Genomic DNA, 14376 nt, shown 5'->3' on the forward strand with positions numbered 1-14376 from the left:
AAGAGGCTGACAGAAATAGGCTTGGTGAAGGGAGGGGTTTCCAGCACATTGTCAGTGTACTGTATTAGACGCAGAGTTGCTCCTAGAATTGCGCCACCTGAACTCTATACAGGTGGCGTTTAACATGTGAAGTTCGCCACCCTAAAGGATGCCCATGTAAATGCGGAGCTCGCGGCGAAACCACAGATGAGATGAAAGCGAGGGAAAAGACGAGAAGGATGAGAGCTGAAAGTTCTGGAGATGGCGGGGACCAGGGGAAGTAAGTTATATAACTGCCACTTTTGTCCGAGCCCTCGAAGCCGCCAGGCATACTCAGCCCTGTTAACGATCAAAACTTTGATCTAGCGTAACGCCGTGGCGTTTTCAGCCGCGCAATCCGGCCCTTCGGGAGTACTATCCCTAGTATTTGGATGTCCTTAGTTCCGGCCACCATGAACGGCTTGGGGTAGACACGACGGCTGTCAAGCTCAATGGGCAGTGATTGAGGCCATTTCTCCGTATACCAATATGTTTGTCTCGTTCAAGGCAAGCATGTCGCCACCAGGGTGAGATTTCAGGTAGTGATGGAAGCCTGCTTGACGTGTAGACCATCGAAATGGCCTCAACCGCGCCAACTTCACTACCCACGCCATGTGCAATCAGCATTGAATGGAATCCCATTGAGACCATTCTGGTGATTAACCAGGCTAGCGAGGATCATTGAGCGAAATGACCCAGCCGCCAGCCTGAGCGATTGTTCATTTGGTGGCACAGACAGGCTTTGTCATTCTAAATGCCTGCATGAACAGAAATACATAAGCTCGAGAATGCGGTGTTCGGCAGCGTGTTTGAGGACTCACCAGCTTCTATAGTCTCTCGTAAAGTCATCGTATTTCACGAGCTCTCAGCATCACATACTGCCCTCTTCGCACACCATGGACAACTCCAACACCCCCTATACGAACCTAATCCGTGGGAATGGTAAGCTAAACATCCATCCATGCGACCAGCCTTCCATAGTTGTTCTGGCCCAGGGGTCGCCCGGTCATTACTTACGATATCATTAATGCCTTGCCCTGGTGACCACGTCTAGGGAATTTTGGCGACATGTTTTGGTCCAATACAGCATATGCAACCAAAAACGGCAACTCATCCACGCAAACGCAGGCAGGCTCAACTTCATCCAACATAAATACATCTTCAGCACGTTCAGACACACGGCCGCCTCCCAACAAATAAGATAGATGTTGGCAAACTCATGCCGACAGTGATCAGTGCATCGAGAACGAGGGCCGCAATCACCAAGTCCAAGGAGAAAGAGACAGTGAGAGAGCCAAGCAGTTGCAAAATGCCATGCGTCTCGGGTATTACGGCTTTCCTTAAGAACATGCTGCCCTTCGGTAGAACAACGCTCGTTGATCAGAACTTCATTTCTTGTTCTTTCAATCTCCAAGCATCCGGGCAAGGCGACGAACTCATGTGTCTTCATGCATTCTCATACTCCTATATCATTAGCGACTGCTTCAATAAGTCCTCTCACCGTTTCGTCTGCGCGACTAATCACACAAAGAGGAAAGCGGCGCTTCGGCATGTACTAGGTCAACCTAAAGTCTTCCACTCGATCAGACCAAAATCGCAATAGTAGGGTGCACGATGAGACAGGACTGTGGCTCTCACGTGAGACTAAACTTTCCTTTGTCGATCAACTTTGTAGCCGTTCAAAGCGAGTTGGGTCGACCTATAACACGCGGTGATCCAGATCATCCGATCTTGTACAATCACGAAGGGTCGCCACGTGACATCTACCCCAAGTACATCATGCTTTGCCTAGCAGCGAGTTCATGGCACTCCCCGCATTCTGGCCGAATTACCCTATGTGGAACCTTAATTCTCCTGGCTTCCCCCGCAGTACCCCGACTTCCTGGAAACCGATTTCCTTGCGTCCATGTGCGACCCCCTGCGCATCATGATCCGGAAGTCGTTCTCCCTCCTCACCCATAACCACGACTTGCATGTCATAGTTTGTAGGCATCTTCAAGCGGACACTCCGGACATATCATTCCGCGCCGCAACGAGCTGGAAGGATTGCCGAAACCACGGCTCGGGGCGGATCAGTAGAATGATGATAGAGAAGCGATGATCCACGCCCACCGCAGGATGCCTCCGCTCGGTTTTGCACGAACGGCTTTACATCAGGTTGAGAAGCTTGGTCGAATCTGCTCAGTGAAGACACCCCGACGATATTTCTCGAGACATTTCATAGACAAGCACCTTTCCAGCAGCGGAGATCGGAGAGCCCTGTACGAAGTCTCAGCCTCGATCCCGCATGGTTATTCGTACAGCCGCGCATTCTCTTCCTGTGCACCGTGGCAATCCACGAGTGTTCGATCGGGAGCAGCTTCAAGCAACCACACCATGGGTTCGCAGGCCGAGCAGCGCGTGGGCATTGTGACCGGCGCATCGGTACGTAATTCGACTGCATAAGAGGCTTACTTGTGATTCACAAGTGGTTCAAATACGCCGTCGGAAGTTGATGTGTGTCAATTCTGTGTAGTCGGGCATGGGCCTTGCCTTAACAAGACACTTTATCGGCAAGGGCTGGAAGATTGCGATGTTTGATATCAATGACAAAGTGGGAAACGAGCTAGGTGAGTGATTCTTTCCCAGCCCCAGCGATATAGCCTCAAACAAATGCCTGACCTCTTCCTACAGTTCAAGAACTTGGCCCAGCGACGTCATTCCACAAAGTCGACGTCGCCTCTTACGATTCTCAGGCCGCCGGGTTTTTATCCGTCTTCGAACAGCACGGCCGCATTGACGCGCTCCTAGCCAACGCTGGCATCGTGGACCGGTCGTCTTTGTACATCCTGGGCCACAGGGCTAACCAGGTCGAGGACATCCCCCCGGCACCAGACACGCTGTGTACTGATGTCGACTTCAAGGGTGTGCTCTATGGAACGCAGCTTGCAGTGCATTTCATGCGACACAATCCACCTGCTTTGGGAGGAGGTGCCGGAGAAGCTGCCGGAAATGACCAAGTCAAGGGGAGGATTGTCTGCACAGCGAGCGTTGCAGGCATCGTTCCGCACCCGAGCTACCCAGAGTACAATGGCGCCAAGGCCGGCGTGGTCACGTTCATCCGGGGTGTTGCGGGCGTGCTCAAGGTCAAGGAGCAGATCCACATCAACTGCGTGTGCCCTGGCATCGTGGCAACGAGCATCATCCCGCCCGAGATGGTGGCGGCTGTGCAGCCCGAGTACATGACCGCCGTGGACACAGTCGTTAGGGGATACGAAGAATTTCTGGACGAGAAAGACCAGAGGTTTGGGGTTGTCGTGGAGGCTTCGGTGGATGAAGTGCTCGAAGTGTCTGAGGGAAGGCTCGCGAATGGCAAGGCGAGTGAGCCAGCCGTCACGGTGTGGGATCCGTTGTTCAAGATGTTACATGGAGAGGGGAGTGGGCTCAAGAATGCCATTCCTTGAAACAAATCTCTGTTACATGAGCCTTGATAGCTACCTCACACATCTTAATTCTAGTCGACATCATGCATTGCACGATCTCCTCATATATCACCTCTCCTCCATTCATCTGGGAACTGTGCATCCAGCTCGTACACGAAACGGTTGCTGCCTGGTGCTTCCGCGGTCACTGGGTGATGATTGGAACCACGAAGCTCTGCAATGTACGTCTGTTCGAAAGCCTCCGGCTCGTATTTGGACAGCTCGGTAGATCTCACGGTGTTCTCTTGCTGATATGGAGGAGGGTCAAGAGCACTGTGAGACCTTGAGTGGTGGCGTCGTAAGCACCACCACGTGAGGGTGGCTGAAATGGCTAATATCACAGCGCCAGCCACTCCTCCAGCGATGCCCACCATTGTGCTTGTGGGAAGTCCCGCTGATCCTGATGTTGGGGTGCTGGAGGCGCCGCCCGGGTCTGTTGCTGGATTCGAAGTACTGCCCGGCTGAGGTTCACTCTGGCATGCCGCACGCACCTTCGGGCCCATTACTGACACTAACATGGTTTTCGTCGTAGGATTGGCCTTCCACATTGTGTAAGTGCCCTCGTCATGGTCAACCATGAGATATGCTGCAGTCAAGAAGTAGCGGCCAAGCGTGGCAGGCTGGTCAGATAGACCATTAAAAAGAAGCTCGCGTCTGCTGTTGTTGAATACACGCCGTCCCTCACGATTGATGTCAACAAATGGTACGAGAAACTGGTCGTTGGGAACCCGGACTTGAAGACCAGAGGCAAGCGAGATCGTCAAGTCGCCATCGTAACTAGAGTAAGCGTTAACGTCAGTTGTTGTCCTGCTCTGGCAGAGAACTGCAGCCGAAGGCGCGAAGGATTGTGCCGTGGTGACCAACTCACGTTCCAGCAGCACTGTACAGGTACGCGGACCAGTGCAATCCGAACGATTGCCCCTCATTCTTCATCTTGGTTAGCCCTTCGAATGTTCGAATCAGAGACTGAGGGGCTTCGAGTAGAAGCTGTCTCTGGGGCACGATGCAAGCAGATATGACCGTGCTTGAGTCGAGAAGCTGAGAGTCTGTGCCATTGCGGTTGTTCAGGGTGATGCCGGTGATTTGCGCTTTCATGCCTGTCCAGCAGCCCGTCTTATCGCTGTAGTCAAGGGGTGAAGTGAAGTTGTTGCCGATGGTTTTATCTGCGTCGTATCCCCCAAGCACGAGCGACCCGTCGACGTCATTGTCTATCCACATTCGGCCCCAGAAGATGGACCAGACCCGTGAGCCAATCTCGCCACTGGCAACCAAGCCATTGAGGATGGTTGAGTTGCGCCCCATGCCCATCGCATGCATGAGGCTGTAGCCATGATCCCATCCGAAGCGAGGTACTCCAAGCGGCATGGCTTTTACGTCTGCGGTCCGACGTCCGAGTGATATATTGTCGTTGGCCCCCACACTCGAACTCATCAGTTCGTCGATGCCCAGCTCCGATCCTGGAAGCTGGGATTCTATGGTCGAACCGCCGGCATTGACAAGGTCTGAGCGTCGCGTGAAGGTTGTGGAATCATCCGATCGATATAGCCCGCCGCGTCGAATCTCGCAGATCAAGTCGTTCCAGATGACCGTCTTGTCGCAATAACCTTGCTCATCGTAGATGAATGTGTTGTTGAGTTCTCTACATCCGTTCCGGATCAGCATCGTCATCGTGTCACAATACATGCTCGGCACTCACGGCCATGGCAGAAGCACAATATCTTGTGGTGGAGTGCCGATTGTTGCTGCCACACCTCTCACGAGGGATTGCGGGATGTCCGGGCGGGCCTGGACGTCAGAAATGGGTAGTGACAAAGGAGGAACGTCCGGGCATGAGTTGCAAAAGGCGCTGACGCCAAATAAGATGACAATGAGGAGGATCATCGTGTTGCGACTCTTGGCAGTACGAGAAGATCTTCTTTCGTCGACATAACAAATGGGCTCACAGTGGGATCTCGAAGAATGAAGTGAAACCCAGGCGACCTCGACGACTCTGTTGTGTGTGGGCGATGGTGCTTATGGGTGTTCACATATCCCTCTCCGGCACACTGGGCAGCAGGAGCGAATCTGTTGGCCCAGCATGCAAGTCTGCCAACATGAAGCCATCATCGCGACCGCGACAGGGCATTGTCCCAATCACAGTCGTCCCAAAGAATGTTGGTTGTGCACTGCATCGTGTGGGCGCTAAAATGCAATCGCGGCAGGGATTCTCGGACGGATGAACCCCTGACGCCACAGGCTCGTCCAATCGTCCTTCGTAGTGCCTACAGGGGTTACAGCCTGGGATTCACAGAAACAACAAGAATATCCGCGCGGCAGTCAGTTCGATTTCTCCCTTGCCCCCTTCGCGAGTTGTTTGCTTTCCTCGCATGCGGCCCGAGAAGCAGGCTTCTCCTTGACCCGACGCCACGGTGCCCACCACTCTACGACGCGTTCACCACCATCCCCATTGTATGTCAAGTCTTTTGTTTCGACACAATCATTCCAAATGATAGCCATGAGCGCCTTGTGCGGCCGGCGCAGCGCTCGCTTGCCCCTCGTCTTTACAGCGGTGGCAATTTTCTATCTCTGCATTTTGTACTTGCCCAGCGGCTACTATCGAAGCTACGCTGATCCGGAGCCAACTGCTCATCAGTTCGACTACAAGAACAGCAGCTTCGATTGGGCAAGTGTGTCTCTACGACATCCCATCGCGCAGTTCACCAGCCTTCCCACGGAATCATCCTCCACTCTGCCACTGGTTCAATACGATTTTGCCTCGTCCACAAAGAAGCCAAGTCGGGCGCGCATCAAGCTCATTGCAGAGCGCCGCTCGCAAGTGAAGGCTGCCTTCACCAAGTCTTGGCAAAGCTACAAACGACATGCATGGCTTTTCGACGAGCTCACACCGGTGTCCGGGCACGGCAAAAACAGCTTCGGCGGCTGGGCCGCCACACTCGTCGACTCTCTTGATACGCTCTGGATCATGGGCCTGAAAAACGAGTTCTACGAGGCCGTCGCCGCCGTGGCTCAGCTCGACTGGGCGGACACAAAAGACACGGCATGCAACTTCTTCGAGACCACCATCCGCCATCTCGGCGGTCTTCTCGCTGCTTACGATCTGAGCCACGAGGAGGTGTTGCTCAGGAAAGCAGTCGAGCTCGGCGACATGCTCTATGTGGCATTTGACACCCCGAGCCACATGCCCCCTTTCTGGTTTGATTTTCAGAAAGCCAAAGACGGCATGCTGGTCGCTGGCAACCATGATCCGTCTGCATCTGTCACATCATCTTCTCTCGAGTTCACGCGCCTCTCCCAGCTCACAGGAGACCACAAGTACTACGATGCTGTCACGAGGGTGACTCGCTTCTTGGAGGACTCGCAGAACTTCACAAGGCTGCCAGGCATGTGGCCAACCTTCTTCGACATGCAGAATGTCGACAAAGAACGCATCGAGAGCGGCCAAACCAGTCTTTCATGGGAAAACGGGTTTACGTTGGGTGCTTTGTCTGATTCGTTGTATGAGTACCTGCCGAAGATGCATTCATTGCTCGGAGGCAAGGATCCCGTATACGAGAAGTTGTACAGGGGAGCAACGGAAGTCATCACGGAGCACATCTTGTTTCGCCCCATGGTCCGTCCATCTGGTCAAAGTTCTGCAACAAACATCCTGTTCGCAGGCACCGTCTGGGTCGAGGACAATGGCCTACGCTTAGACCCCGAAGGACAACACTTGGCTTGCTTTGTGGGAGGCATGTATGGCATTGGGGGCAAGCTTTTCCAAGAGGCCCAACACGTCGAGCTCGGCATGAAACTGGCACGGGGCTGTGCATGGGGCTACAGCGCTTTCCCAACTGGTCTTTTGCCGGAGATCTTTGGACTCCAGCCATGTTCGACCGCAGGCCCATGCGACTTCGAGCCACACAACGGGGCTGATCACGATTCGCAACAGCCACTCCACAGCCGGATGGGGTTCACGCATGCTCGGGACGCTCGTTATATTCTGCGGCCCGAAGCCATCGAGAGCATTTTTTACATGTACAGAATCACAGGCGAGGATGACCTACTGGACATTGCCTGGGATATGTTTCAAGCGATCAGGCAGTCCACAGAGACAGAACTTGCATTCTCAGCAATCTCTGATGTCACAGAGACTGGGGAGACAGCCAAGCTAGACTCTATGGAGAGCTTCTGGCTCTCAGAGACGCTCAAGTACTTTTACTTGATCTTTTCCGAGCCGGAACTGATCAGTTTAGATGAGTTCGTACTCAACACTGAGGCACATCCCCTGAGAAGACCAAGATCTAGATAGCGATTGTGTATTAATTCAAGGCATCAGATCTATTGTGGGACGTCATTGGGAGCGATGGCAATGCCAGACGAGACCGCGCAGTTTTGCAGTATCAGTTACGGAAGAAGATCGAAATGCCTCTGCATGCACCATAGACATTACAATGGCTTGGGTCATTCGATGACTCTAGTGGCCCTTTTGCGGTCTAATCTGCGGAACTACCCGTACAAGAAGAATTGTCTAAGGCATGCGAGCTGTTACACGGAGCCAAGTTTAACTGACATTAGCAAAGGTATGACCAAGCTCCCTCCAGAGAAGTATCTGCTCATGATTAGACCAAGTCTTAATGACAACATCTTGCCTATCTACCCAACAGTGTCACTGGGCCCGTGTCACCATGTCGAATGTTTGGGCCTCTTCCAGCGGCAAAACGGTGTCTAGAAGGGCCTTGATCAAGCATCACCTGTCCAATGCGGCAACCCATTCCCATCACCTTAACAGCCCTTTTCCGCGCGACAATCCATCCGACCTTAAAGGACGAATGTGTCGCGCCACACGAACTGGGATGACGCGATGGAGGCTAGCACTGTCGCGCCGACCACAAATTCGAGAATATGACAAAACCTCATATCGGAGCAGGCCTTCTATTCGTGCAAAACATCCGAAGTGGAAGCACTCTGCCCATGTGGTCCTCGCCAAACCCTAAATCTCCCACCAGGTACTCGAGACATTCCCGTGCGAAGTATCCGCAAAATACACTTTTTTGACAGGCGCCGTAGCGACAACTCTAACTGACCCTGGCCATCACTATTACGAAAGCGGCACTTCCTCCAAAACTCTATTTCTAGGCGAACTGGCGACGATAAGGCCGAATGAAGAGCCCCCTCACACGTGGTGTACTCAAACCTACGAATCTGCACCTGTGTTGAGAGAAACCTTCGGTAGACCGTTGTCAGCCTATGCTCGATGTGGCCACACGACGGAAGAAGGTTCGCACTCACTGCGGTGCCGGAGCATATGCCACGCGCGTACTAGCGCCCAATGCCGCCGGAGCCGAATGTCACAGAACCCCCCTCATGCTGCTTTCAGCTAGCAAGGAAAGCTCGAGGAGTGCAGATTTACGCCAGAAGAGTAGCGCGGCCCGGCAGTGCACTAGCTTGTGCAGGTCCTGCCTTCGTAACCGACAGCCTGCACATCACGGGCGACGGCTGAGCGGAGGCCTGATTGGAGGGTAGAGAGCACTCTTGTTAGACTTCTGTCAGGTCACCATCAATCATATGGGCCCGGCCTGTGAAATGGCGTAGAAGCACCGCGTGGGCGATCACGTTTCCGACGGCAGCCAGTCCGTGTACCTGCCACGACGACATCTTGAGGCTGCCGCGACACGTGAATGAAGAAGGTTCAAGCTGATCTGGTGGCAACTGCCAGCACCTTCAACGTCGTGCTTGTCTTTCGGCATGGCCTGTGATCAGAAACGAGTCTAAGGAAGCTGCAGGGCCACCATTTCGAACTTTGCCGTGGCAACTAAGCCAACTTGGCTCTCTCAGTTCCCATGCTGAAAGCTTTCCATCACGCATGCACAGCAAAGAAGCTGGTGGAGACACGACATTGGGAAGAATGCGCAGGGTGACACGGATATCTGAGACCGCAACGAACACAAGGAAAGACAACAAGCAGACGCTAGAACCTTGGGCCGAAAAAGTGTTGTTCTCCGACCGGAGCTGATTGCCTTTGTGGGGAGTTGAAAGGAGAATGGTGCTCAACAAACTATACGCTGTCGGAAGAAAAGAACGCTCATGGTAAATGAGCGGAGTATTGGAAGCGGTCAAGGGTCCTGGGCAAAAGGACCCCCATTTATGCAAGGCCAAAAGGGCGGCGCGGTATGCTATGCACACTGCAATGTTAGCACACACACGGGCCTGGGAGCACATTCTGATGGCTACTTGACCACTGAGATGCTGACAGGTCTCAGCAGCTGCAGCCACCGGCCGACTGCAGGCCACTGCATAAGGCATCCGGGTGATTATGCGTTGAAGAGATGTAGGTACTGAAAAGCGGTGAAGCTGCGCCGGTTGCATGTGTCAACGTGATAGGCTGGCCGGCCGTCACATGATTTGCGACTTGAGGATGTGGTTGGAAAAAGCAGCCACGTTGTTCCCGAGATGGAATTGCCCGCTTTGCCGGCCTCAACACCTCCCAAGATTGCCACGTCAAGGCGGTGCCTTGTGATTTGACATTGCAGACATCAGATTTGCTTGTTGTTGCCTCGTTGTTTCGAGAAGAAGGCAGCAATCATGGGCATCATTCCAGTCGGTGGAGCTGAAGGGTGTCTGTGCATCAAGCCGCACCATCTGCACCAATGGCTTGCGAATGTGATGGCGACTTAGTTGCGAAGTATCTTCGACTTCTCTCCATATACGTCCGATCTCGCCAGCTCAGCTAGCAGTTTGCATCCCTCGTGGAATGGTCAAATCTTGGGCCCGGCATGCCCAGCAGATTCGAAATGCCATGTCTAAGGGAGGCAGGGGTCCCACCTTGTTCGGCTCTGGAATGCGCAGAACGCGTGCATCGAGGTACCCATTATCAAATAGGGTCTGACACGAGAGCTAGCCACGATTCGCAGACCCGAATTCCCCCGCGAGTGCTTGTCTCGCCCCTGGCCCCGTCACTGGGGAATGCAGGCCAGTCCCGTCGCTTTTGCAAGCCTAGCTCAATGGGCCAGACTCTACGCCTTGCCTATGGCGAGCTGGGATGAAATAATTGGTGCATGCCTGCCATCACACGTAAACAATAGTAGGACAAGGCTGGACGAATCTCCAGGATTGTATCTGCCGGGAATACGAGATACTGGAGCCTCCGGATGGGGAAGTTGCTAAAGTGTATGTCCAGCCATTCTTTTCGGACATCAGCTCATTGCGTCGATCATTCCCGTCTGCTGAGACTAGCTCAGGTCCCTTGGTCTCTTCATCGCACCAGACACCGCCGTCATAACGTTTCAAGCTATGGACGAGACTCCGTCTCGGACCCTTGATTAGGCCACTCATGATGTGAATCACATCCCGAGGTGGAAGAATAAACCCGTCTAGGGCATGAGAACCCACACTGATAGGAAAAGTGGTGACAGCCAGAGGAACCACGAGGCAGAAGCCTTGCAGATACGTTTGTTGACAGCCTTCCATCAAGGCTGTCCAGGCATTTCTACTGCATTCACTAGTAGCTGATCGTCGTCACATCTACGCTGCTCCAGGCCTGGCGGCTCACCTGGAGGCGGTCATTCATCCGATGTATTGAATTCAACACAGACTGCAGGCATGTGTTGATCAAACACCGTTCCATGCAAGGCTCAAATTGCAGACAGGACCAGAGCGGCCGCTCCTTCCGCAACGTCGTTCGTGTCTAAGACACCCTAGCCGCGCCAGCCTCTCCAAGTTGCATTCCAGAGCACCTCTTAGCTCCTGAAGATGGAGAAGCCACGGGATATACCCGAGATAACATGGCTCGTCCCCGAGACCTCCACAAAGGTTCTCCCAAAAGAGGCGCATGGCTCGGTACCTGGCATTTGATGAGCATCCATGATAGCGCGTAGCGCCTGGAGGCGGAACTGCTTGCTTCGAGCACTCCGCCATAAGACAAGCTGCCACAAGCTTTTCTGGAAGAGCTAGTTGAACTGATTTCGCACCATCCACTGGAAGTACCTGTCTTCGCTGCAAGCACATTGCATGATAATCAGGTACTCTAGCAGCGGCCCAATGAGAAAGATTATTTCAAGCCCATACTGTAGTCGACGAGGTATTGCTAGCCGTGCTGCTGGCATACCTTGGAGCTGGGATGGTCGTCGAGTGCCTCCAGCCAGTACCAACACAAGACAGCTCATCCCGTGCTCCTGCCGGCAGTCAAAGTACACCTGGAGGAGCGGGCACCCAGTTCCCGGCTAATCTTGTCAGGATGTGCATAGACTCCCAGACCAAAGAGCCACAATTTCTGACAGCTGATCCTGAGTACGGTGTTACCGTAGACACAGACAACGTTCGGAGAATTTACGGCAGTGTGTGGCTGGCTGCGATGTCTGGCTTTCAAGCGAATCATTTCAGTTCGATCAATGTCAAGGTCGTCGCGGCGAGACATCCGTGCGGCTTGTCGATCAGCCCACCCAGCCAGGTCTCACTGTTCATCAAGTATCCAGGTCCCGTTCTACGGAAACGGCCTGTCAGAGGGAGGAAACACCAAGTAGGCCAGCCAAGGTTCGGGCAGTCACACGAACTTCGAGCTGCGGCTTCTCCGGCTATTGCTGTGGGTGCTGCAAGAAAGCGCGCATAGTCGACAGGTGCAGAAAACATATCGTGCGCTCGGAATGCGGCCCATTCGCGCACATAGTCATGAGAACTCCTCAGGAGTACCATGTTGCCTTGTCACGCGGTATGGCCGACTATGCTATGCCCTGGTTGTGTCCCTCCTAACTCTGATCATTGTCCACGACGGCGAATCTTCCAGCCTCGACGAGGTTCACATGACGAAGGTTGGCAACATTAGATCGTCACCTCAAGCAAAACAGCTGCTGGCACATCTCGGCTGCGGAAGCCGGTTGATCATGGTCATGCCGCTCACTAGACTGCCCATGACGCATGCCTAGCCTGTCAGAATCAATCTGATCACCACTCATTCAAAGACATCTTCTCAATCAGCCGAGACGGGATCGTCCAACCGTTTCTTTCTTCTCTCGTGGGAGACGGCAAGTGGTGTCGGGTGGCATTCGGCAGAAGCGCAAGCCCTGGCGCCCTCTTCCCGCCAGCCAGATTATGCATGGCGTACCTCCCTGGCCGAGTCTAGCCCAGCCCCTTCCGTCGCCCTTGATAGGACTGTCAGTCACAAAGCGATGCACAGCTCAATAGTCCACTGCACCCTAGGCTGCGGCGAGCCGATGTGGACAGACTGCCATGTTCATCCATCCCATCCATGACCTCTGCTCGAGGAGCCCCTTCTCCTGCTGATCTCAGCAGACGAGAATCCTCGTACGATCTGCCCATGCATGGTGCACACGGACATTGCTAGCTCCCGCGATGGAGACGGAGCGGAGGAGGAGCAGGAGGAGCTGGGTGCCGGGGCGCCACCCACACACCCACGTGAAGCCCTCACTTGGTGTTGCCGGCAATCGTGCCCCGGCAGGGAGAAGGGGGGCGCCCGCAAGCTTTACAAGGATTTATTAGGGCCACAACCCAAAGCAAGGTACCCGGAACTAGGCAAAACGTCTTTTTGACTTTTCGTGACCCGGGTGGAGTAGGTACGTAGTCTGGGCCACGGTAGGGAACCTGGGGGGGGGGGGGGGCGATAGTCTTGTTGCCGCTCTCCCTCACGTCGAGCGGGCCCCCGACTAATTAGCTGTTGGCCGAAAGAGAAGAGAAAGCTCCCTCAATCCGGGTTTTGGCTACTCTTTCGGCATTTGCTTGAAATGATGTGAGCTAGGGGGGCGCGTCGCCGGTCACCTCTTTTTGCCAACGATCGCTGGGGGGGAAGGGTTCGACGGGCCACTCCGTAGATGCTCGATCAGCACCCGTCGCCCCATGATGTGATGGCACTTTGCTGGCCATCCTGGTCGTCGATCATGGCGTGTTTGTTGCACGTTCACGAATGGTTCGTGTTTCCTGGTGTGGACCGCCGCCGCCGCCGCCACGCAGGGGGGGCGTTTGGGTTGGGCATGCAAGAGAGAGAGAGACAGAGACAGAGAGATGGGATGAGATCCTGACAGGACCCCATTGTGGCTGCGCTCCGTGGCTGATTGGGCACGAGCCTAGATGGCCTTCCCACTTGAGCCCCCCAGCCCGTCGCTTGCCTGCCTGCCCCCGTCAATCACCATGCTGTCTCAGATCGCTCCCGCCGCCCGCCGGGGACTGCTTAAGCACTGCCGGGATGTGCGCGGGAAGCCAACACCTAGCAAAAAGCCAGCAACAAGCAACAGCACAAGCATGGTGGGCTACGGCATATCGTGCCTTAGCCTGGCCTGGGCAAACACCCGCCCGCCGCCCGCCACCCCTCACATGTCTCATCTCCACAGCCAGAAGGACTAGCGGGAATGCCGGGAGTGGCTCATTACGTGCATGGCACTATCGGCGGGCAGCAGCGGAGACAAGGCAGAAGAGGCAGCAGCTACGTAAGATGGGAAGAAAAGGGCAGCAGCAGCATCCACAAAGAGAGGTACCCTGTACTCTGCGGGCGGGCGGGCGGACTTGGGAGGAGGGCGCATGTGCCAGTGGAATAGACTAAATGGATATCAATCAGTACGGAACCCACGCGGCCTTTGACAGCGGAACATGCAGGGCGCACACACCCACGCCAGGCCAAGCCGAAAAAAATAGTAATAAACTTTAGCTCCCGTGATACGATATTCTTTCCACAGAAAGTACAAGATAAACGAGAAATCGGGGACCACGCCATCTCCCATTGGTTCATGATCCGAACCTTTCGGCTGTTTTGACAAGAGTAGCGCTCATGTTTCCCTCCCTCCCTCCCCACCCAGTCACTAGTGCTAGTGACTGGGTGATGGCGGGCCCTCCAAGGGAGCTTGCTCCGGCGCACCCTCCTCGAACCGGAAGCAAGTCCCATTCGACGACAACGCCGCCCCCCCGAGAGCGGGCA

General features: G+C 54.4%; 4 protein-coding genes across 4 annotated transcripts; 3 read left to right on the plus strand and 1 right to left on the minus strand.

Annotated features, from left to right (window-relative positions):
- Positions 1–5: 5 nt before the first annotated feature.
- B0I36DRAFT_319487 (uncharacterized protein) lies at positions 6–1483 on the minus strand. The gene is made up of 3 exons (XM_046153423.1): positions 1073–1483; positions 346–960; positions 6–259 (listed from the first exon to the last, which is right to left on the minus strand). Exons 1-2 carry the CDS (start codon positions 1466–1468, stop codon positions 874–876), a joined length of 483 nt encoding a protein of 160 aa, XP_046016069.1. The 5' UTR covers positions 1469–1483; the 3' UTR covers positions 6–259; positions 346–873.
- Positions 1484–2394: 911 nt separating this feature from the next.
- On the plus strand, positions 2395–3755 carry B0I36DRAFT_382577 (uncharacterized protein; the record flags this gene model as incomplete). Its single annotated transcript, XM_046160923.1, has 3 exons — positions 2395–2442; positions 2534–2627; positions 2692–3755. The coding sequence occupies 3 exons, from the start codon at positions 2395–2397 to the stop codon at positions 3459–3461; spliced, it is 912 nt and encodes a 303-aa protein (XP_046016070.1). The 3' UTR covers positions 3462–3755.
- Positions 3756–4494: 739 nt separating this feature from the next.
- Positions 4495–7949, plus strand: B0I36DRAFT_421550 (glycoside hydrolase family 47 protein; the record flags this gene model as incomplete). The annotated part of the gene is made up of 2 exons (XM_046162185.1): positions 4495–4508; positions 6000–7949. The coding sequence occupies 2 exons, from the start codon at positions 4495–4497 to the stop codon at positions 7765–7767; spliced, it is 1782 nt and encodes a 593-aa protein (XP_046016071.1). The 3' UTR covers positions 7768–7949.
- Positions 7950–11239: 3290 nt separating this feature from the next.
- On the plus strand, positions 11240–12203 carry B0I36DRAFT_347686 (uncharacterized protein; the record flags this gene model as incomplete). The annotated part of the gene is made up of 3 exons (XM_046156592.1): positions 11240–11294; positions 11528–11791; positions 12121–12203. 3 exons carry the CDS (start codon positions 11240–11242, stop codon positions 12201–12203), a joined length of 402 nt encoding a protein of 133 aa, XP_046016072.1.
- Positions 12204–14376: the final 2173 nt, after the last annotated feature.

The sequence above is a fragment of the Microdochium trichocladiopsis genome, assembly GCF_020744255.1.
Source record: "Microdochium trichocladiopsis strain MPI-CAGE-CH-0230 chromosome Unknown B0I36scaffold_3, whole genome shotgun sequence".
Classification (NCBI taxonomy): domain Eukaryota; kingdom Fungi; phylum Ascomycota; class Sordariomycetes; order Xylariales; family Microdochiaceae; genus Microdochium; species Microdochium trichocladiopsis.